The sequence below is a fragment of the Dama dama genome, chromosome 1 (assembly GCF_033118175.1).
Source record: "Dama dama isolate Ldn47 chromosome 1, ASM3311817v1, whole genome shotgun sequence".
NCBI lineage: Eukaryota > Metazoa > Chordata > Mammalia > Artiodactyla > Cervidae > Dama > Dama dama.
Window position 1 is genome coordinate 84,578,151 of NC_083681.1, and position 25,176 is coordinate 84,603,326.

The 25,176-nt window shown below is 45.6% G+C and overlaps 1 protein-coding gene across 1 annotated transcript; it reads right to left on the reverse strand.

Moving 5' to 3' along the window:
- Window positions 1-299: 299 nt before the first annotated feature.
- On the reverse strand, window positions 300-23,917 carry LOC133041882 (histone-lysine N-methyltransferase PRDM9-like). The gene is made up of 12 exons (XM_061122724.1): window positions 23,842-23,917; window positions 23,318-23,434; window positions 22,910-23,017; window positions 18,699-18,748; window positions 16,800-16,956; window positions 15,866-15,967; window positions 8,792-9,063; window positions 7,649-7,716; window positions 6,405-6,598; window positions 3,676-4,129; window positions 3,138-3,351; window positions 300-425 (listed from the first exon to the last, which is right to left on the reverse strand). Exons 1-12 carry the CDS (start codon window positions 23,915-23,917, stop codon window positions 300-302), a joined length of 1,938 nt encoding a protein of 645 aa, XP_060978707.1.
- Between the last annotated feature and the right edge of the window lie 1,259 nt (window positions 23,918-25,176).

Consider the following 25,176-nt stretch of genomic DNA (forward strand, 5'->3'; position numbering starts at 1 on the left):
CACCACCGAGGGAGTCATTCCCCTCCCTGCTTCCTGCCAACATCCCCCTTTTAAAAAAGGCTATAAATAATCTGCTTAGTAAGTTTTCAGGAGTCTGAGCTCTGGGGTCAGCGTCTGTGGTGTCATTCTCCCAAAGGCATCTTGGCTACAGATACTGGCTGGGCTCATGAGTCCAGAAAGCAGGGCAGGTCTGGTGGCTGAAGACAGGCTTGGCCTCTGAGCTCTGCCCTCAGCGACTCACCCAGGGTCCCTGAGCCCTGGCAGCCAAGCAGAGCTGTGCCCAGGCGGGGCAGGTACAGCTATGGTGCCGCTGTGGTCAGGGTGGAGCGTGGGGCGGAGGCAGCTGGCTGTCCGTCCCGTGACTGCTGGTGTCCTGTGTGACCGTGCAGGGCAGTCACGGTGTCAGGTGGGGCCTGGCAGCTGTCCTGGTGACAGGATGGGACCTCAGAGCGCTCGCATCCCCACTCCCCATCTCCCAGCTCCGCTTCAGATCATGGCTTGTGGCTGCTGTCAGCTCCCTGGGCTGGGAGGCTGTGTAAAGCATCAACCCCCTTGCTCAAGGTCAGCTGAGACCCCCAGCTCTGGGGTCACACACCATCTGTGCCACCATCCAGGTCATCCCCCTTCTGTGAGGGAGGGCCTATGTGGGGCTGTGGGTGATGGGGGATTTGGGGGTGTTGTGGGCTGACCCCAGGAGTCAGCTTTTTGAGGGGAGGGTAGGGGAGGGAGAAGCTTTGACCTGCTCAGCCTTCTAGGGGATTCAAGGCCCAGCTCTGGTGGGAGGTGCAGCTGAGAAGACCCTGCAGGTTTCTGGATCCCCACCGTTTTTCAGTTGAAGCCCCTCTGCCTACACCACCCCTAACTCTCCCTCCTGTGGCCCCGGCCTGAAGGCACAGAAGATGGGGAGTTTACGTGGCTTCCCTTCCTGTAGGGAAGCCAAGCCACAGCCAACGCATTCCTTTAAGAAAGCATAGAAACCGGAAAATAATTGTGGTTGGTTATTACTGACACGGTTCATGTAGAGACGCTTCACAAGCCTGGCACATGGAGGGGACTGAGGGCCGTTGCCCCGAGTCCTGGACTTCGCACCCTCCGCCCCCCGCCCCGTGGCCCACTCTCCCCTTGGTGTCTTCTGGTGGCCGGGGGGACTTCAGGCTCCTGAGCCCCTTCTGGAAGGACCAGGCCAGGGCAGAGGTCATTCACAGAGGGGAGGGTGTGGTTGACCTTATGAACCCCATTGCCCCCACTCTGTGTCGGAGCTCAGTTCCGGGTCTGAGCAAGCGTGGCTTCCTGGTGCTGTCCCCACCCTCACTCACCCAGGGTGGGGAGGCTTTGTGTCCACCTTGTCCCCTCGTGCAGCCTGGCCATCCCAGGACCCGTGCTGTGTGTGCATCTGCCCTGCTCACAGCGCACCCTGGGGCCCATCAGACTTCACTCATGAAAGGGAAGTGTAAGGATGAACTTTTCCATGGTTAACAATTTCAAGGTCGCGACAGCGTTGCCCAGAGCGCAAGGGCACAGGTGTGAGGCCCATGCAGAGAGAAGCCGCAGTGTGGGCTTCAAGGACCCTCCGTGTGGGGGTGGGATGGGGGCGGACAGAGGTTTTCTGAAAATGCGGCTCCAGGCTCTGTTCTCGGCAGGGGGACGACTGTGGGCACTGCCTGTCTGTGGAGGGGCCCTGGGGCTGCCCAGCTCAGAAGGAACGGCAAGGGTGGGAAGGGAGGTCGGCCTCCCTTAGCACCCTTGACCTCACACCCCCTCATCAAGGCAGCCCAGTGGCTAAACAGCCCCTTCCTCGTCTAGCTCTGAAGACCTGGAAGGTGTGGGGGCTGGAGGACATGCAGAAAACAAAATTCTGTAAAGCAATTATCCTTCTATTAAAAAATAAAAAAGATTAAAGAAAAAACACAAAGGACAGCAAAGGTGTGGCTTGCGTTCTCAGCCAGCCTCTGCCAGATTCTGCCTGTGCTTCCGCATCAGACCAAAATGCAGGTGCTCCCACCTCGTATCACAGATGAATAGAGAGAGAATAGAGACACAGAGAGGTTGAGCATCTTGCCCCAGCTCACGCAGCTGCTGGGGGCAGGGCTGAGAACTGGACCCCTGTGGTCGCATCTGGAGTCCAGATGCTGTGATGACCCTGAGGGGGCGGCAGAGACCAGATGGCCCATGCTGAGACAGGTGCGCGCACACACACACACGTGCACGTGGCCTTCACCTTTGCGGCCACAGAAGTCAGAGGGGACCAGAGGGCCACCAGGAGAGGCCAAAGGAGAGTCGGGGTCTATAAGGAGGAGAGGCCCCACTTCCCAGGAGGCCAGGGAATTCCCTTCCCTGGTGAGTCTGACTCCACTCTGCATTCCTCTCCCTGGACCCAGGATTGACTGTCCACTGACCTAACTGACTTGGCTCCAGAATTATGCTTTCCCAGGGGTTCAGCTATGACTGGACCCCACTACTGTCAGTGATAAGGGGGGAATGAATACACAGTCTGGGCTTCAGATTTGTTTGGAGACAAAATTTATTAGAAGAGGAGTACTAAAAAACCACGAAGGCAATTGGCATGAACATCTCCAGAACACTTAAGAAACACTCTGCTGTTTATCTACCTCCTCTCCTGTCACGAAAGTGGAAGGTCTATTTAACAAGTAATTCTTGCTTATCACTCTCTTTCTTTAAAATATTTATTATATATTTATTTATTCAGCTGTGCTGTGTCTTAGTTGCAACCTGTGGGATCTAGTTCCCCAATCAGGTATTGAACGTGGGTCTCTGCATTGGGGTCTTGACCCCTGGACCACCTGGGAAGTCTCTCCTCATACTCCTGGGGACAGTAAAGGGTCACAGACCTCCTCTGAGGCCCCCTTAGAGCTGAGGCACGGGGTGGCTGCAGTAATCCTCGTGTGGCTAAGGTGTCGTTTGTTGGTCATGACTCACTCACACTCCTTACAAACATAGGGCTTCTCCCCTGTGTGTGTCCTGTGGTGTCTGATGAGGACGGACTTCTGACTGAAGCTTCGCCCACACTCCCCGCAAACATGCGGCTTCTCCCCTGTGTGTGTCCTCTGGTGCGTGATGAGGACGGACTTCTGACTGAAGCTTCGCCCACACTCCCCGCAAACATAGGGCTTCTCCCCTGTGTGTGTCCTCTGGTGTATGATGAGGACGGACTTGTGACTGAAGCTTCGCCCACACTCCCTACAAACATAGGGCTTCTCCCCTGTGTGTGTCCTCTGGTGTCTGATGAGGGCGGACTTCTGACTGAAGCTTCGCCCACACTCCCTGCAAACATAGGGCTTGTCCCCTGTGTGTGTCCTCTGGTGTGAGATGAGATGGGACTTCTGACTGAAGCTTCGCCCACACTCCCCACAAACATAGGGCTTCTCCCCTGTGTGTGTCCTCTGGTGTGAGATGAGATGGGACTTCTGACTGAAGCTTCGCCCACACTCCCCACAAACATAGGGCTTCTCCCCTGTGTGTGTCCTCTGGTGTCTGATGAAATCTGACTTCTGACTGAAGCTTCGCCCACACTCCCCGCAAAAATAGGGCTTCTCCCCTGTGTGTGTCCTCTGGTGTCTGATGAGGACTGACTTCTGACTGAAGCTTCGCCCACACTCCCCGCAAATATAGGGCTTCTCCCCTGTGTGTGTCCTCTCGTGTGTGCTGAGACTTGACCTGTCCTTGGAGCCTTGCCCACACTCTCCGTACGTGACCCTCATATTCCCTGATACCCCTGCCCCCATGAGCAATGTGCCTGTGTCCTCTGGATTCAGTTTCTGGCTTGTGCTGGGCTCGTCTTTCATTCTCTCATGCACCCCAGAACCCCCTATTTGTCCTCCGGGTGAGTAGGCAGAGACCCTTGAAATCCTCTTCAGCCTTATGCTTTTCAGCAAAGGTTGGGGCCTGTCCTTGGCCTCCTGACCCTGAGGTTTGTCGCTCGGGCTGTGTGGATCTGAATATCGCTGATTTAGATTGCCTGGGCAGGGATCCTCTGGTTGGAGGAGGTCTCTTTCAGATGGCCTCAGGAGGGTCTGAGAGGGGTGAGTGCGTTGGGTGTGTTGGCTGAGGAATTTCTGACTGGAGAAGGGCAGAGAGCAGGAGGCACATGGGTGGATCTTGGGCTTCGGTTCTGCTGAAAGAGGAAGCTTTTGGTCAGGTAGCCGGTTTGCCGTGGTCAGGCCTGCCTCACTAATTATCTAAGTGTTGACAGTGCACGATTTGTCTCCCATCGAGTGTGTCTTTATAGTCCATGTTTCCACTCCACTCTTATTCTCTGCATCTACAGAAATCCAGGAAGTTGGTGTCAGGGGCCTTTTCTACATATCACCCAGATAGGGACCTTACAGCAGCATCAGAGGCAGCATCTCTCCTGATAGCGGTGGATCTGCATGGACTTTCCTTGCATGTAAGTATCTGAAAAGTCACATCACAGTGGCCACAGGTATTTACCCTACTGAGGGATAAGACTTGATGACTTAGGTGGAATCTCCTGAGACGAGACCGAGCTGCCCAGGTCCCACTGACTACAGGTCTCTGACTCCTGCTGCCCAAACAGTTTCACAAATTGCTCCTCTCTCTGTTTCCCATAAATCATAAAATGACAGCATATCCTTTCTCAAGCCTCACTAGTATTCATACCTCATTTATTTCATTCAGGCTTAGTCCATTTAACATGCACTAGGAAGCCCTGTTTAAAAATACATCTCCAGCCAGATTCTTCACACCTTCACTCCCAAGCATCTTCGGCCAGCCCACTCACCCCTCATTTCTAGCAATGAACTGACCTCTGAGGGGGCTCCCCGCTCATGTGTCGTCCCCAAAATGAACCAAAGCATCGTCTTAGCACAGAGAACATGCCGCTTGTAGCAGAAAGCCGCGCGGTTGTTCTGTGTCACCCAGGAGGACCCCTGGGGCCTGCACGTGGACACAGGCCCTGAGGATACCGTGTCCCGTCCAGCCTCCTTCTCACCCTCTGTGCTTCCTCCCGCGACCCCTGGCATAGCCTCTCTTCCCAGCCCTGGGTCTGAGGCACTGGCTGCTCCCCTGCTTGGAATCCTTCCCCACAGGTGTTATCTCTGCACAGACCCTGCCGCACCGTCCTGCACCACACCCCACACTCTGCTCACGCTGACCCGAGGCACGTTCCCTGGGCTAGTTTTCCTCAGAGCATCAGCCCCTGTCTGCCACGAAGCCCCTGCTGCCCCAGGGCAGTGGTTCTGTCTGTTTCGGTGCGTGGAGCCCCGTCTGGCACAGAGTGTAAACTCACATGACAACAAACTGGAACAGTAACTGAATGCACATCACTGCACATGTGTGCACCCCAATGTTCATCGCAGCACTGTTTATAATAGCCAGGACATGGAAGCAACCTAGATGCCCATCAGCAGACGAATGGATATGGAAGCTGTGGTACATATACACCATGGAATATTAGTCAGACATTAAAAAGAATTCATCTGAATCAGTTCTCTTGAGATGGATGAAACTGGAGCCCATTATACAGAGTGAAGTAAGCCAGAAAGATAAATGCCATTACAGCATACTATCACATATATATGGAACTTAGAGAGATGGTAATGATAACCCTATATGCAAAGCAGAAAAAGAGACACAGATGTACAGAACAGAATTTTGGACTCTGTGGGAGAAGGCGAGGGTGGGATGTTTCAAAAGAACAGCATCGAAACATGTATATTATCTAGAGTGAAACAGATCACCAGCCCAGGTTTGATGCATCGTGAGACAAGTGCTCGGGCCTGGTGCACTAGGAAGACCCAGAGGGAACGGGTAGAGAGTGAGGTGGGAGGGGGAATCAGGATGGAGAATACATGTAAATCCAATGCTAATTCATGTCAATGTATGAGAAAAACCACTACAACATTGTAAACTAATTAGCCTCCAACTAATAAAAGTAAATGAAATAAATAAATAAATAAATAAATAAATGTAAAAAACACTAATGAGTAAGGAATTCCATTTACGTTCTTTAAATTGGCAGATGTCAATCATAAATTTCCTAGTGTGACTCTTTAAATATCTTTGTCCTATAAATATTTTAAAATAAAATGTCTTTATTTTAGTGAAAAAAGAAAAAAAGAAATGGGAGGGAATAAGGAAGAAAGAGGTAAAGGGCAGAGACCTGGTAGTTGCTAGAAAACTTGCTTTTTGCTTCTAAGCCTTTCAGCAGAAGGGGATGTTACATATTTTTTTGCATGAAATATTAAAAATTAGAACTATCATTTTTAATATAAAAATTTTTCCTAACAATCATATGAAAAGAATCAAATTCTGAGGCATTTTAATTGCAACTCTACTGACTTTTCACTGGATTGTCCTCTGCTCCGAAATCGGACCACGGAGGCTCCCAGGATGGGGTGGGGTGCTGGAAGAGGGCTGACACTCACCTCTCCCGGTCGCGAGCTCACTCTTTCCCCTGCTGTCCCGCTTGATGCCAAGGTCCTGACCATACTCGTCCCCGTACCAGACCAGCAGCTCACAGCCCGGCCTGACCACCTGGCAGGTTCGGTAGAACATCTGCCCGTGATACTGGAAGGCCACCAGGTTCTGCTCCTCGTCGTCCCGGGCACAGTTCACATACCTGGGGGCGAGGCCGGGAAGGGGAAAGAAATCTCAGGTGATGACTGCCCTCCACTCTCCGACCATGCCCAGCTCCTTGCCTTCCGCCTCTGAGGCCGCCCCTCATGTGGACCTTCTGTTCACACCTTCGGCCAGGCCATGTGAATTCCCATGCTTTTCTCTCCTTACCTAATTAGCCATTTTCCGGAGCCCAGTTCCAGACTCATCTCCACCTGGACTGTCCTTGAGGCTGGTGACCTCCAGCTCCTCTAAACTCTGAATTAAGTTCCCTTTCATCCACAGGACTTGGTGCTCCTTGGCTAACACGCAGCCCTCAGCACTCACCCCAGCCTGCCTTCTCTCCCGAGGCTTTCTCCCATCTCCCCACGTGTCCTATTCGCTTGCCCACCCTCTCCCACAGAAACTTGGATATAGCTTGAGACACGGAACAGTAATAGTTTGTTCACTGTCTGCCTGCCCTGATGAAAGGAGAGGACCTCAGAGAACGGCCCTGCTCAGGACCATCCTGCCCCTCATTCCTTCCAAGGCCTCAGGGCCCACTTCTCACTGGAACCAAGCCTGAGGAGGTTGTTGCCCACAAAGAGTCAAGGTCTCCTGTGTTAGGTTATCCTGGCGCTGTGTAGTTACTCAAAGATAGAAAAACTAAGGTTACTGTTCCTAAAATCAATTGGCTAATGTCTGTCTGCAGTATGTTCTCAAAAACGACACGGGTTGTGTGATCTGCTTCAGTAACGAAGTTCATTGTCTAAACTGAAACATAAAGTGCGCAGTAAGTGTCCTTTAAGTGAGTTAAAGTGTCCCTGGTGAATCTAGACTCCTCAAGTTGTTTTCAAGTCCACCAGTTTTGTTCAGCATATGGACTTGTATCTTGACAGCACATGCCATATTTTTATTTCCTTCTTTCTAGTGTCTTTTGAAATGAAAGAGCATGATATGGAGGGAAAAGAGGAAAGAAGATGTGAAAGCTGTTAAGGGAGCCGGGTTGAGAAGGAAAGGGGCGTGGGATGGAGGGAGTCTCAATGTCTACACACTGCAGACTCACTGCACTCACCTCATCCAGTTGGCCCAAGACGTGTCCTTTCCATCCACATATTCGTAGCAGTTCCTCCCTTTGGTGATCTGAGTGTCAGAGAAAGAGTTACAAGCTTTCCTCTTTCTTTTATTTTTTCTTGGTAGGAAGATATAGAAGAGCTATTTCCGTCTGTAGTCATTGGTGCTTTTCAGCCTGCATGGATTCACCTGCCAGTCGGACCACACGGTAAACCCCTTACTCATCATTCCAAGTCTGATTCCTTGGCTCTTTGAAGGCAAGGGCTCCACAAGGGAGGAGTAACTTCTGTGTGTCTGTACTACTGTATTCCCACCTCTGCTCTGACCTTTAGATAGAAGTCCTGTGAGTGTGAACCAAGGTGTTCCCACCTCTCCTCTGACCTTTAGATAGAAGTCCTCTGCGTCTCTACACTGTGTTCCCACCTCTCCTCTGACCTTTAGATAGAGGTCCTGAGTATGTGTACACAGTGGTCCCACCTCTCCTCTGACCCTTAGATAGAGGTCCTGAGTGTCTGTACACTGTGGTCCCACCTCTCCTCTGACCTTTGGATAGAAGTCCTGTGTGTCTCTAGACTGTGTTCCAACCTCTCCTCTGATCTTTAGATAGAGGTCCTGAGTGTCTATACACTGTGGTCCCACCTCTCCTCTGACCTTTAGATAGAGGTCCTGAGTGTCTGTACACTGTGTTCCCACTTCTCCCCTGATCCTTAGATAGAGGTCCTCTGTCTCTGTACACTGTGGTCCCACTTCTCCTCTGACCTTTAGATAGAGGTCCTGAGTGTCTGTAGACTGTGGTCCCACCTCTCCTCTGACCTTTAGATAGAGGTCCTGAGTGTCTGTAGACTGTGGTCCCACCTCTCCTCTGATCTTTTGATAGAGGTCCTGAGTGTCTCTACACTGTGGTCCCACCTCTCCTCTGACCTTTAGATAGAAGTCCTGAGTGTCTCTACACTGTGGTCCCACCTCTCCTCTGACCTTTAGAGGGAAGTCTTCTGTTGACGCCCAGGGCACACAGTACCCAGGGCTGACTGTGTCATTGCTGACCGTGTTATCACCATGTGCGTCCTTGCATGTAGACATGAAGTACCCCCCACCACATACAAGCCATTAGAGGCCAGAGGACAGGGAAAGGGGTGCTTCTCACCAGCCAGGCGTATCCACTGTTGGCGGCCTCTTCATCGTCTGTGATCTGGCCCTCATAGGGCCCAAAGTGCAGGCCCAGCGGCAGATCGGACGCCTCGTTCCACACTCCAAGCCCAGCGTCAGGGATGCCCGACAGTCTGATGCTTAAGCCAGGGGGCAGCGTGAGGGCTGAGCGATTGGCATGCCCCTTTTCCACTGCACAGTCCTTTACAAAGGTTGGGGGCCCATGGGCAGCACAGCTGTCGATGAAGAAGTTCTGACACGCCTCACAATCTGGAGGTGAGAACAGGGATGAGAGGAGGTATAGTGATGTTGCTGGTCGTAACGACCTCCTCTAAAGAACTGGGGCACTCATGGTGTTAGGGGAAGCACACTGATTGAGACTGCCCACCCTGGTCAGGCACCATAGTAACCATTTGCATGAGTTGTTTTATGACAGGAGATCCTGATAAGGAATATGGAACTAATAAGCCACCACCAACCAGAAGAGTTTGGGAAAGATCAAAAGGAAACACCGCATGTCTGTCCACATCCCAGAATCCCTCTCGCTAGCATCCACCTTGGCGGAGGGATGCGTCAGCCACCAGGAAAGACTCTGAATTAAAATGATTCGCCAAAGACCACCCGGAAACTAATCCCATCACCATAAACCCTGAGACTGTGAGCCACGAGGCAGAGCAGTTCTCCTGGGTTCCCTTACCTACTGCTCTCCGCTCAGGTGCCCTTTCCCAACAAAATCTCTTGCTTTGTTAGCATGTGTCTCCTCGGACAATTCATTTCCGAGTGTTAGACAAGAGCCCAGTTTTGGGCCCTGGAAGGGGTCCCCCTTCCTGAAACAAATGGCGAGTCTGGTGGGACTCTTCTTCACTGAGACTGATATCCTGACCACTTGGGGTACTCAGGGGCCAGCTTGCCTACCAATGGGCCAGACCCAGCGGCTGCAACTGGGACCTTTTTGTCCCTGGCCTTTTCCTGATGCGGACAACTGGCCAGAGTGCTCCGACCGGTAAGGAACAAGAGACTTTATTGACCTCTCCCCTTCCCTGTCTCTTTCCTCTCCCTAGCCCTTCCTATCCTTCCCGTTTTTCTAGTCCCCCGGTCCTGGATGCAGAAATCTGGTCGAAGGGCCTCAGCTTGAGCTGAGGATTGGAGACCTATCACCTCCTCTTGGCAGAGAACTCGAATTTTCTGGTCTGGTTTCTGGTAGGGCCGGGTTCCAGTCCTCCCTTTTCTGGAAGCCCAGGGAAAAGTCCCATAATGCCTGGGTGTCTGCAGTTGGCAGGAGACGTCTGTAAGGCCACCCCTTTTGTCCCCCTTTCCCACCTCCTCCTGCTTCTTCTTTCAACCTGGCTTCCTTTCCTCCTTTTGAAATCTTTGAAGACATCTGAAGTTTTGTGTCTCTATGGAAGGTTTTCTGAGAGACTGTATTCTTGTATTTAAGGGAGTGTCTGATGAGGACTGCCAGGTTTATATGTGTGTGTTTTAACTCTGCTCTGTGTTGTGATTTGTGATGTCCATTTTGCTTTGTCTGGTCACCATTTAGACCTGCTGCCATTTTGTTAGAACTTGATTTTCTTTCCCTGTGCCTTGAGACAAGGGCTCTCAGGAACACTTATCTAGACCATCTCTAACCCCTGAGACTGAGAAAAAAAGGAAGAAAGCCTTTAAAAGTGTTATTTATTTCAACTTTTTTATAAACTAGTAAATTTTATATTGTAATATCTAATTCATGACCAAACTTAGAAAATGAAGCTAGATCTTGCACTGTGTCTGTCTAAAAATGTTTTGGTATGTCTTTGTCTCTGGGTAATATTTTTCAGGTTAATTTGTAAATTAGCTCTATTTAATTGGCTTAAAAAAAGGTAAGTGCTTACAAATCAAATAATTCTAAATTAAACAATAAATTCCAGGTTTAGGTGAACTGGGAAATATTCAGTACTAAATACCTGATATTAATGTTTGTTTGTTGACCTATCTAATATAGACATGTCTTAGAGTAATTAACATCAAGTAGAATATTTTCATTGTACCTAGGTTTAATATAAGTTAAATATTATACCTCTTACAAGTTTGTCAACAAGGAAATTACCTCGAGTGAAAACACTTCTAAAAAATATAAATGAGGTATGAGTTTGTATATAAACTCTATTAAGAATAATTATTCTTTAAAAATATCTGTCTACAATAGTCTCCCCAGATTGGCGTAACCTGAATTTCTAAGAGTTGTGCTAAACTAAGTATTGGAAGTCTATTAAATAATTATGTCATTTCCAAATGAAATAAGATTTTGAAACATTTACTACTAAACACTGATTTCCTTTTACAGAAAAACTAGAGAGATTTGGGACTATAAATGAATAATGTTTGATGCCATCCTAAAATGTTTTAAGAAAGCAAGGGTTTTAGAAATTATCACTGGTATTTATGAGCCTTGGTATTTGCGCCCATTGTGACATATCAACAAGCTAAATGATACACCCATCAACACTGACTAAATCTGACCAAATGTTCTAAACGCTTTTAATTGATCTTTTCAATAAAACTTCCTAAATCGAATTCTTTTGAAGTTCCTTTGACCTCTAGCTAACTTTGGGGTGCTTCAGAGGGCCCCTGAAACATCCCAAAGAGAGATATTAAACTGTGTTTATTTAGTTGGTTAAATTACATGAAAAAGATTATCAAATGAGTAATAAATCTGCTCATGTTATAATGTATGATAAAATTACTAATACAGATATCCTAGAAATTATATGGAGTTCTTAACATTTTGATATGTCTTGGTGTTCTAATTAGAAACCTGACGACTTCACAAAAGTTAACAAAGGACTGAATGAACCAGCGAATATGCTTATAACTTACGGTTTCTATCTAAAAAAATTACAGGTTTGAATCTTGTGTTTTCCGGGAGTAAGGAAAACCTTCCTCTCAAACTAATTATGAAAATAATTTGGTAAAATTATACGTTATGAACAAAACAATTATATTTTCTCTCTATCTGACTCCTCCAGAAATTTGAAACTCTTAAGTTTCCAGTAAGTTAATCAAATGAGCTAGGAAGGTTATCTCACTAACAGGTAGAAAAATCTCAAGGAATTTTTGAGACCTTAAAAAGGGAAGAGTTCACCTAGATTTGTTAGACAAAATCTGTGATAAGCCTTTGGTGTGAGTTTCCCAGCCCTGTTTTATAGTAAAAGTTCAGTCTGAGATTCTATAAATGTTTCAGCAAAATAAAAAGTCTATAAACAATTATGGTTATATAAAACATTAGACCAAAATTAGTGAGAACAGACCTGTTTTGCAAACAAACTAGCCTTAATTTGGTTATATTTGATAAAAATGAGGGTAACTTTAGGAAAAAAAAAAAAAAGATATTTCAAAAAATGTTAAATCTCAGTTAATGGAGGTCTGCATGTAGTAAGACTCATTTCTTAGATAGTTCTTTGCTGTTATGTGATATTAATGTAAAATTTAACTGAATTCTTAAAGAACACCCTAAGTTTGTTTCTGAAGCTTATCTCAGTAATCTATCTTTGGATGAAGATCAGATGCCTCATGACCTGCAACCAGGACTAGAAAAAGACATAATTTAGGAGACTGCCTCCAACCTGGATAGAAGGGCTTTTTATCAGGTACTCTTAACTAGCTCATGCACAATGAAACTGAAGGAAAATTAACTCTTAGATTAATTCCCACTTCCAAAGGCCCCTACACTGGATTGGTCTATAGAAAAGACAGCCGACCTGATCTCACCTTCAAATGATGCTCAAACAGGAAAAACTACACTACACCAGGATGAAAAGACAACTACATCAGAGGTAGGCAGCTTGCCCAAGATGCTGGATCTGCTTCGTATGATCATTTATAATGTTTCTTGACTTCTTAGACCTTTGCATATAAATCAAATGCTTTTCTTTCATAGGCCTGATCCTATGCTAGTTTTAGAAATCAATCCAATTGTTGGGTTTGTGGCCAATTACCTGTATCTAATTCTGGGTTACCTTGGTAAATTTCTCTACTATAAGACTCTAACTGGTTGGCCCTGTAAAAATTTACTTTAAAAAAAAATTATAGTCATATTCAGGTCACTGTGATGCTACTAGACGGGATCCCCTCACTGGGCTAATTAATAATGCCTGCTCTGACTCTGGCCATAAACTTGAACTTTTTTCTATTACTCAGGCTTAATCAGAGCAACAAGAAAAGTTTCAGCAAAAAAAAAAAAAAAAAATCTCCCACAATTATGAGAAGGATTTATATAGATAACACCAGGCTATGGTAATTTAGGTTTAAAGTCTCCTCTGTGTTGGAAACAATTAAATCATACTAAGGATAATCAGTCTAGTAACACTAAAAAAATGGGCTATGTGCCTTATAGACGGTGGTGCCAATGTATAATTTCCCTGAAAGATAAAGATTTGTACAGAGTAGACTAAGTCAGACGACCTGAGTTATACTGGGCTATGTGCCTTATAGATGGTGGTGCCAATGGATAATTTCCATGCAAGATAAAGATTCGTGCAGAGTAGACTAAGTCAGACGACCTGGGATATACTGGGCTACATCTAATGAAAGCTCTTAAGTCTTACTTGTGACTTTACTAGTACTGCTGGCTGTGCTCTTTGTATTTCACCTGTTTTACAAAACTGCTGTTTCTTACACTGCCAAATGTGTGACTGAGGCCTCTGATAAAATAATATATAGTTCCCTATGAGATCGATGATGATAACAGTGCAACTCTAGATATGAAAAAAAGCAACAAGAGGGAATGTCTTCCTGGACCAAGAGGCTAGTTAGACAGGTGGTCCAGAGAATTTTGGATACTGTTTAATGGCCTAGTCCAGTAACAGCACATTGAGTGGCCTGTCAACAAAATCTTTGCCAAACCTGAAAATGGACATTCTCAGCACCATGGGATAAAATGGTCATGAAATGCCCCCCTCAAAATCATGGTCAAGTTTATGAGCAAAAAGGGGCTCTGCCAACTGAAGATTGACACTTGCCATCTACATCTACAGAGATTAAATCACGGCCTGTGCAACTGCTGACTTTCAACAGCCCTGAAAGGAGTTCAGGGTGAAAATCAGGAATGAGGCACTCGGTGCTCTGAAAAAAACTGGCAGAACAGGTCTTCAGATAGTTAGATCTTTTCAAGAGATTTTATGAGTCCCAATTCTTGCATCTTCTCATACCTAGAGAAACACTGACGTCAGTAATGGTGCCATCTGCTTTGGCTATTAAGGAAAATTTTACAACTAAAAGTCAAAATAGAGTACTCAGCTATGGTTCAGACATCCTGGAAAATAACCAGGTGTTACTATGGGTGTAATTTCAGATTAGACGTTATATTGCTAAACACTTGAGTTTTCTGAGTCGTGTCAGGCTTAGATGCCACCATTCTGAAAACAATGTCTGCTGGATGCTAATAACTTCTACCTTACTTTTTACAAAACTAGACAACTGGCCACCTGGCTAAAAGTCTCCCTGAAGTGCCAGGACTAGACTGGGTTTCAGGCCTATTCTTAAAAAAAAGAGATTTATTTTGTCTATTAAAATTTCAGTTATCCCTCCTCCAGCTACTACTAATTGGGTCTGTTACAACAAAATGGCAGACCAAGAGATTGAGGTTTTAATCATACAAGGCTCAGATCTAGGACTTAGAACTCAGGAATACTTCCAAGTCAGTGTCTCTTCTCCAAGCTGAGGCGGTCCTATGCCCCATTTTGACAAAAACTTATCACAGTCATAGTTGCCCTGTTCCCTAAATTAAAACTGAGCAGGACTCTGTGGGTGGAGACTCTGGAGTACAGATCTGCTGTGTGTTCTCCATTTCTTATCTGTAAGATATAGGCTTCATTCAGCCTCCTTGACCTTCCCTGAGTTTCAAAGGGTGGATTCAAACGATTGCAAATCAGGGAAGGGAGAGAATACAGAGACAGGAGAAACAATCAAATGGTGGTACAGCCTTGAGACAGGGTCCTGGTTCCTACTCAAAGAAATATGCATAACAATGTCTTTTGAGTTCTTCTACAGAGCTGGAGCCACCACCCAGGTGGAAGATGGTAACTTCAGACTAAACACAAGATTCCTGGAGCACAGCTCTGTTCCTTCACCACCAGCCAAGCAAAAAAAAAAAAAAAAAAGTCACAAACCCTGCAGCCCTCACTGCAAATGTTGCCTCCTATTTCTGGGGACCAGTGATGACCATCCTGTAAGGTCTCCTGTTTGGCCCCTGTCTATTTCATCTCTGAGAGGCGCCAACAGTTTCAAACTAAATTGCTGTTATTACAAGAGTAAAATCTGGTTTCAGATATAGAACACCCCAGCTTAGATCAGGTAGAGAGAGACTTCTGCTCTGCTAGGCAGGCCTATGCCCAGGCACAGCAGGAAAAAGTTACAGAAGAAAGAGACCTCCGCCCCAATTCCCAAGAAGCATCTTGAGTATAAAGTCTCTCGGGGGGAAGTTGTTAGGGGAAGCACACTGATTGAAACTGCCCACCCTGGCCAGGCACCATAGTAACCATTTGCATGAGTTGTTTTATGACAGGAGATCCTGATAAGGAATACAGAACTAATAAGCCACCACCAACCGGAAGAGTTCGGGAAAGGTCAAAAGGAGACACCGCATGTCTGTCCACTTCCCAGAATCCCTCTCGCTAGCATCCATCCTGGCTGAGAGATTCGTGCGCCACCAGGAAAGACTCTGAATTAAAATGATTCACCAAAGACCACTGGAAAATAATCCCATCACCATAAAACCTGAGACTGTGAGCCACAAGGCAGAGCAATTCTCCAGGGTTCTCTTACCTACTACTCTCCACCTGGGTGCCCTTCCCAATAAAATCTCTTGCTTTGTCAGCATGTGTCTCCTTGGACAATTCATTTCCGAGTGTTAGACAAGAGCCCAGTTTCAGGCCCTGGAAGGGGTCCCCCTTCCTGCAACAATGGCATTTGGCCTCGATCCTGCACCCCAAGTCATAGAGGAAGGGGATGACCGGGGGACCAGAAGGTGAGGTGAGGTTAGTGGACCAAGGCCTCGTAGCCCCTTCTCCGTGAGTGGGCCAGTGGGGTCACTCACAGAGGTAGTCGTCATCCTGGGGCTCGCTGACCTCTTGGTACACGTGGCCCTTTCTTTCCCGTAGACTGTACCTCCTCACTCCAGTCTCCTTTCTTCTGAGTTCTAAGATGGAGAACAGAAGCTAAGCAAGGCTGATGGGGTCTGGGGAGTTAGTCCCTGTTTTATCAGAAAGTGTGAGTTCTCCTACCTGTCCATCTATACACTTTGTTAAAACTTTCTTACATGTATTTTTCATACTTTTACTTTTGTAATTTTATGTTTTCATGTTACATTATTTATTTCTTGGCCACACTGCATGGCTTGTGGGATCTTAGTTCCCCGACCAGGAATGGAACCCACACCTCCTGCAGTGGAAGTGTGGAGCCTTAACCACTTCACCCCCAGGGAGTCCCTTCTCTATACTTTCTTTCTTCTCCCTTTAACTACAGGTTCAGGAGACTGAGGCTCCACTGACCACAGATGCCCAGTTCAGTGATAGCATCCTGCACTTCCCGTCAGTAGGTTTAACTTCCAAACCTTCCTACTTAGGAAATAATTCACCGACTCATCTACTCAGAAAACATATGTTAAGGGCACATGACATGTAAGGGCACATGAGCAGAGATCTAGGCATAAACACTAACAAAGCACGGTTCCCATCATCACAGCTGGATTTATTGAACTACTTGTAGATGTCAGACTTTTGCATTTAATGTAAGACTTTCAAGCATCGTATGAGTTATGTATCCGTATCTTCACTTTCCAGATAGCAATCGGGATCTCAGAAAATGTATAAGATTTTCCCAAGGCCCCAGTGCTAACTTCATGTCTCAGATCAGTCCAGCTTAAACCCATGCCTACCCAAAGTCCGTGCCACACACCTAGGCCATGCTTATTAGTTTTTCTACAGGGATTAGAGGAACTAATTAGAGGAACTCCCCCAAATTTCTCTTACCGACTTTTTGTCTGGGGTGCTGTCCAGGGGTCCTTGCTTTTCTGTGATGGGGCACTGGTTTCTGAGCCTGCTTGGAGCCACTTGTCTTCAGCGATTTTGCTGCTCCCGGCAATTCCTTCAAACTAGATTCCTTACTTAATGGTGTCCTGGACATTCTCTTCCAGGTGAGTAAGAGACAACATGCAGTTCTTTAGTTGTTTAGGACTTTATGAAGTGTTTTCACATGCATGATTTTAGTTAATACTTTGACAATTCTTAGAAATACCTGATTTGGAGGGGGGTGGGTCTGAACACTGGAGTGTAACAAAAGGACCTAGGTGGATAGTGAATCAAAGCTAGAATTCATATCTTAAGGTTCTTCCCCTTCAACTTTCTGCATAAAAGTGAGAGCAAGGGAGGAAGAATAGCTGGAGGTCAGGGAAAGAAGAGGGTGAGTGCTCGTAGAGAGAATCGGGGGTGTTCTATTAATTAGTGGCCCTTTGATGGATGAGGAAGTATGGAAAATTACATATGGGACAAAACACATCTGGAAAATAAGGTGACAAAGCAGTGAGATTAAGAAGAGAAAAGACGATCGGCAGAAACACATTTAGACAATATAGAAAATGAGATGAGAGTTGCAGGTTGCCATGTCCTGTAGACAATGTTTGGAATTAAAATAGCTGGTCTCATCAGTTCTCCTTGAACAAGGCTGTATGACTAGCTGGTTCTACTCATTTTCCTGATCCATTCATTGGTATACAGGCTAATTCTTAATATTATAGTGGACATGAAATTTAATAACCTTCACCAAATTGTTGTGTGAGCTATTTAATACAGTAAGAACGTGAGCGTACATCCCTGGTATCAATGTATTCCCTAAACTGCATCTATATTTGAAGTCTAGCTCACAGATACTATCTTCAGCATTCTTTGACCTTTCTACTCCTAGGTGAATGCTTAAGTGTGGAGTCACTCATTCACAAAACATTCAGGGTCCCTCAGGGGCTTTGAGCTGGGCCTGGACTTCTGAGAATGAATGGGTGTGGGCTAGGCTCCCAAAGCTCACAACACAGGGGCAGGCTAAACACATGATTCCAAACAGAAGAGTCGCCTATTAGACCTCAGAGGGGGAGCTGTTACTCCTCCTGCAAGAAGGAGCATTTGAAATGATGCCCAGATGATGAGTTTCTACTCAAAAGTGGGTAATCTATGTGACGTCCTTCTGTTATTTTCTTATTTGTTGCTTTTCAGTCATAAACCTGAGGCTTCTCAGGGTTGCGAGTTGCTTCCTCTTATTGGAGTGGGAGGCTCTGAGGTAGGGGTCCTGCCTCCTTCTTCATCTTGGACTGTCCACTCTACAAACTGCCCAGCATGTCCTTAAGCTTCCCTTAGTCAGATGTCTTAGCATATCCCTCCCTAGCACAGCACAAAAGAACTGAGGTTGAAAACATCTCTCAGATGAATGATGTAAGATGTATGAATAAGCTTCATAGAACTGTGGGAGTTTTAATCAGTTTGTAAGGGGTTTAGAGAACGTGCATTGGTTTAGATTGCACTGCCAGTGATACTGTGATCTCAGACATATAATCAGATGTTTTTTACCTCATTTCTGGATCTATAATGGTGATAGCTATATACCTACATATAGGTACTGTAGGATTGATTTAAGGTTTAGGTAAGTTTATTCACATAAAATGCTTAAAGTCTGAAATAGTATGAAAATAGTGTAACAACAGAACCACCTACTACTGGTGTTGTTCTTACTAACTGTAAAGATGGTGATGATGTCAGACAGTGTGCTAAAGATCCAGGGCAGGAAGGCAGCCGTCTCCAGGATCTCTGTGTTTTCTCCTATTTTCACCTGTGACTGGATCCATGAGAAGGACATTTTGGCAACAGGATTTGGGAAATACTCACCTTCTGGTGTTTACTGTGGTCCACTCTGAAGGCCATCGAAGAAGGTTTACCTAAAAAATGGTGAGAATCAGTGTTTTGGTTGGTAAATATTTCCAAACTCTGGGTATTCTAACTAAGGAGACATAGATCTAAGCCAGAGAGTGACAAAGACAATGATTACCAAAGGAGGAATGGAAGATGATTTCTGTATCATCAACTTCTATGCTTCCACTGGGAGCATTACATAATTTTCTTAAAATTAAAAAAAAAAAAAATGAAACTTCATCTGTGCCTTATCTGATGTTCATAAAGTAATAAATTTAGTAGCCTTTTATGACAAAACTACTCATCAATGTAGAAATACGAGGAAGTGACTGCAATATAATAAAGGTCATATATTGAAAGTCTACCTCTAACATCCTAGTCATCAGTGAAAAGCTGAAAACTTGTATGATCAAGAAAAAAATGCAAGGATGCCTGATATCTACATTTCTGTTCACCATAATATTAGAACTCCTAGCCAGGGCTTTAGGTTAGAAATAGAAACAAAAGGCTTCCATTTGGAAAGAAAGAAGTAAAATTATGTCTGTTCACAGGGGCATGGTTTTATGTGCAGAAATATCTTTAAATCCACACACACAAAAATCCTGCACAGAAAGTTGCACGGTACAAAATCAACATTCAAATATCTTTCCATGCATGAAGAATGACCATTTCAGAAAGGAAAGGAAGAAAACAGTCCTATTTATTTTTTATTTTTTTAAAGCTATACTGAACAGCTAAATTAAAAAACAATATATTTATTTTTATTTATTTGTTTGTGCCAGGTCTTTGTTGCGGCATGTGGGATCTAATTCCCTGACTAGGGACTGAACCCATGTTCTCTGCATTGGGAGTGTGGAGTCTTAGCCACTGAACAAATAATCTTATTTATAATAGCATTGAAAAGAATGAAGTAATTAGGAGTAAACCTAAGGAGATGAAAGACTTATATGTTGAAAAATACAAAATATTGCTGAAAGGAATCTGACATAAATAAATAGATAGGTGTCTCATGTTTATGGATTTGGAGGCTTAATATTATTAAGCTGTTCATACTACCCAAGGCAATTTAAAGATTCAATGCAATTCCTATTAAAATCCCAATGGAATTTTTTTCGGATATAGAAAATCCATCCAACAGCTAACATGGAATCTCAGAGCACCCCAAATAGGCAAAGCAATCTTAGAAAGAACAGCAAAGCTGGAGGCCTCTGATTTTAGAACATACTACAAAGGTACAGGAAGCAAAAGAGTGTAGATTTGGCAATAAATGTATCCTTAGTCCCTCAGTCTTCTTGACTTTTTGTGACCTTTTGGACTGTAGCCCACCAGGCTCCTCTGTCCAGGGGATTTCTCAGGCAAGAACACTGGACAGGGTTGCCATTTCCTTCTCCAGGGGATCTTCTTAACCCATGGAGTGAACCCGCATCTCCTGTGTCTCCTGCACTGAAGGCAGATTCTGCACCTGCTGAGCCACTGAGGAAGCTGGCTGGCATAAAGACAGATATGTCAACCAATGGAACAGAATAGAGAGCCAGAAATAAACGCTTGGATACATGGTCTAATGATCTTCATCTAGGGTGTCAGGATAATGGGGAAAGTTTAATCCCTGTAATGAATGGTGCTGGGGAAATAAAATAACCATATGCAAAATAATGAACATCTTATATCTTGAAGAAAAATCAATTCAGAATGTATTAAAGACCTAAATGCAAGACTTGATAAGACTCTTAGAAGAAAACAAGGGTGAAGCTTCAGGACACTGAAACAGCAATGATTTCTTAGATATGGTACCAAGTGCACAAGTATTAGTAACAAAGTAAAAATAGACAAATGAGATTAATCTTAAAACCTCTGTGCAGCAAAGGACACTGAACAGAGTTGAAAAGGTCACCACAGGATGGTAGAAAATATTTGTAAAATATGCATCTGATAAGGGGTTACTAAGCATACACCAGTATGAAGGCTACCTATAAGCCCCGAAGAGAACCTGATTGACCATGATGGCACCTTGATATCAAATTTCCATGCTCCAGCCTTGTAAGAAAACAAATTTCTGTGGTTTAAGGAATGCAGTCTGTTTTGTTATGGCAGTCTGAGCTGACTAACAGTGAGAGAAGGAATTGAATAGACATTTCTCCAGAGAAAATACACAAATGGCCAACAAACATACGAAAAGATGCTCAATATTACTAATCAATAGGGAAACACAAATTGAAACCTTCTGCGATGGGCAATATGTATAAGTAGACAATAGCAAGCTTGTTAAGGTTATGGACAAATTGGAACACTTATACACTATTGTTGGCAATGTAAAATGTTGCAAGCTTTCTAGAAAACAGTATGGAGTTTCCACATAAAGTTAGAACTGCTGTATGATCTAGCAATCCCACTCAAAAGTGTATTTCCATAAAAAGTTGAAAGCAAGTTATTGAATAAATATTTGGCACATGAATGGTCATTGCCTCATTATTCCCAATAGGCAAGATGTGTAAGCAACCTAAATGTTCATTGGTGGATAAAAGATAAAGACTATATGTAAGATATATATTATAGCTCTTATATCCACATGCACACAACAGAATGTTTTGAAGCTTTAAAAAATAATTCTGTCACATGCTACATCATGGATGGGCCTTGATGATATTTTACTAAGTGAAATGAACCAATCAAAAACGAGAAATATTGCCCGATTCCACTTCTATGAGGTATCTAAATTAATCAAATCCATGGAAACAGAAAATAAAATCGTGGTTGCCAAGGGCTGTGAGGAGGAAGGATTGGAGAATTGTTACTCAGTGGGTTAGGGCTTCAGTTATGCAAGATGTATCATTTCTACAGATTTGTTGTACAGCAATGTGTATATATATCCCCTGTGGCTCAGTGGTAAAAAATCCACCTGCAATGCAGGAGATGCAACAGATGCAGGCCCAGTTCCTGGGTTGGGAAGATCACCTGGAGCAGGAGATGGCAACCCACTCCAGGATTCTTGCCTAGAGAATCCCACGGGCAGAGGAGCCTGATGGGCTACAGTCTATGGGTACGCAGGGTCAGACATGACTGAGCGATTAGCACTATGGCCACTAACACTAACGTGCACATAGTTAGCAACAGTGTGTCATACACTCAGAAATTGGTAAAAAGGTAAATAAAGATGTGCAGGCGTATGGTGAACCGAGGCATATGTATTCCCTGTGAAGAATCTCTCCTTATGTCAAAACCTTTGCAGACAACCAAATGTTTGCTTTTCATGTCCCTTTCACTAGTTTTAATAACCTCAGGGAACAGAGGGACTTCCCTGGTGCACAGTGGATGAGAATCTGCCTGCCAATGCAGAGGACACAGGTTTGATGGCTGGTGCAGGAAGATTCCACTTTCTGCGGGGCAGCTAAGCCTGTGTGTCACAAACTACAGAGCCTGCATGTGCTCTGCAACAAGAAGACACTCACCGCAACCAGAGAAAGCCCATGGACAGCAGCAAAGACCCAGTGTAGCCAAAGCTTAATAAATAATTTTTAAAAATCTGGGAGAACAGAAATCCATAGATGGAGAATCATAGAACTATCTAAATTGTTTCCTCCAGTCTAGGCAGATTAACTTTTCTAAACTCTTTGAGCAGCAGAAGAGGAAGTGAGATGCTCACCTCTATTTTATAATAAGTGTACTTCATTTTATTTACCTGATGCCATCTCTGGTCAGTGAAATGTGGGAAAGGTCATGGAGAATAAATAGTTCTCTCCAACCCTTTCCCAGAATCAAAATATAGAATTAATTTAACCCTAGGGTAAGAAGATCACAGGTTTTGTTTTATATACATACATAAATAATATATCTTGACATAATATGTTAATCATTTCTTCTTCAAAGAGATTTAATCCAATAACCAATGAGATTAGTAATAAATCTGTTTGGTGAATTTATTTCTAAGGTTTCTTTAACTACCTTTCACTAAGAATGTTTAGCAAAAATAATTCTTTGTAAAAAGAATGATAAATTTTAACCATAAAACTTTTGAGAATTACACTGGAAAACCTATACATTCATCTTCATTCAGGCTAATGTCAATATTCAGCCACAACCACTTCGTAATGCTGCAAATTATGTTTTCCCTACTACTGTTGGAGATGTAGTTGAGACCTAAGCCCAGGCTGGTTTCAGGAAGACACCTCCACATCCTCCTGGCCTCTCACCATCCTGCCTTGGTGTCCATTCTTCATCAGAATTCTCAGAGTCATCTACCTGGGGTTTGATGACCTGCCTGCGGTGATGCATGAAATCCGGTCGAGTGGCTCTGAAACCTGGAAAGAAGCAAAACATTTGTTCTAAGAAGGAGAAACAATGCATAGAAGCAATGGGAAGTGTCACAAAGTCAGGGAATCAGTGGGATGGGCTGGGGGAATCTAGAATAAGGCAAGAGGTGAGCTCTGCACTGCAGGGTCAACCTCCCTTTGGTACAAAACTGTAAACATTTCCTTAGTCTCCACACAAAAGGGAACTGTGAGCAGATGAAGCTACCTAAGAGCTGGCCAAGTGAACACTGAGGGTGAAGACCTGTTTCATGTTTCCCAGGCTCACAGGCACCCAGCACTTCCTGTTACCTATAGCAATCAGCGCTTCGTAGTTTCTTTTCATATTCCTATATCGGATTTTTTCCCATTCTCCCATCTCTTCCCATTGTTCCTTGGAGAAGTATACGGAGATGTCTTTGAAAGCATCTTTGGCCTAAGGAAAATAATAGATTTCATCAGTGATTTACTAATCTAAGTCAGACCTTAGAGCTGGGCCTTCTCCTCCACCTTTTGTGCAGGGAGTAGCCTGAAGCTACTGGATGGTCTGTGTGAGACAGGGATGAAGACTTTCCTTCCCGACTGTGTCCTGCTTACCTGAACAAACGCTGAGCATTTTCCTAACTCTCCCTGGACACAGAGCAGTTGACGAAGCTAGTGTCCTGTTTTGTCCCACTCCACCCCCACCATCTCAGACAGGACCAGGCATTCCCATCCTGTGTACGGTCACAGGGAAGTTCACTCAGCTGCCCAGGCAAGCAGTCTGTGGTGCTTCAGGGACCAGCGCCAGGTCCTTCCTATAGAGCTGGCTTAGAGCCCAGCTTTGCTGCCTCCACCTCTCACCGTGGGCTTCCTCTCTGTTGTCCCAGCATCTCCCTCAGTGCTCTCCTCTGGAGACCTGTTCGGCCTCATGGCCATTGGAGTGCTCAAGGCCAAGGTGCCTGTGGAAGAAGAAGGTGCTGAGAGAGCCCAGACCAGTGTCCAGAGCCTGGTCTGTCTTCCTTGGGTGGAGTGTCCAGGGCAGGAAGGTGAGGGGAAAGTCAGGGTGAGGGTATTGGTGGGATGGATGGATCCTGACTAGATATGACGGATCAGCCTAATGTGAACTAGATTTGGTTTCTTTGGTTCCCCTACAATTCAGCCCCTCTGAGGGAAAGCACTGGGAGGGATGTGTGTCTGAGTGACGGCGGGATTCTTGAGGAGACCCGGAAACCCGTAACTGCTGGACTTGGGTCAGGCTGAAATCAGGGCTCTGTTCCAGTGCAGCAGAGGGAATGTTTCTCCAAGAATGTTTTGAGGATCTCCTCCTGGGGACTCAGAAAAATCTGGGCATAACGTAGCTTCTACGTCTAAGGGACAAGTCGCTCGGCTTGAGGAGATCTGGGTCCCACGGGCTGAAGTAACTGGGGTCCTCAGACAGAGGAGACTGGGGATCTTTTGGCTGATGTAGAATGCGCAGGGTGAGAAAACTTGGGAACTGTGAGGCTGAGGAAATCGGGAGTTTCTTTTTAAGGGACTTTAGGTCTCCGACAGGCAGGACACTTAGGGTCTTGAGGAGGAAGAGTTTTAAGAGCTCGCAGGCGGAGGGATTCAGGGTCTCCAAGGTTGAGGAAATTTGGTCTCTCTGCGGGTGCTATTTTTAGGGTGCCTCAGGCTGAGGGGAACCGGGGTTAATCTAGGTATTTGAGAGTCGCAGCCCTAAGGGATTCGGTGTTTCTGTGGGTGAAGGGACTTGTAATCCCTGAAGCTGACGAGAGGCAAGTCCCCTTCCGATCGAGACTCAGGTTACTCAAAGTTGACAGGATTTCGGGCCTCCCACTCTGGAATTTGAAGCCGTCATGCTAAGGGTTTATGAGGGCTGCGCAGGGCGCGTTCCCGTCAGCCTCCCCGCTGTCCTGCCGCGCTGCCCACCCTGTCCCCAGGAGAGCTAGAGGTTCAGCGACGTCCAGTCCTTCCGCGCTGAGGTGAAGTGAAGGGCCAGCAGCCTGCCTGTACCCTGTCAGGCACAAGCGACCAATCGGAGTTGTGACTGAGGCAGTCTGGCCAATAGGCGGCCGGAGGGTGGGGAGCACGATGGAGGCCCCACCCCACCGCTCGGGGATTGGCTGCTCTGTGGGCGTGTCTGTCAGGCCTCCTGCGCGCATGCGCATTGTGGCTGGTTTCTTTGTTTT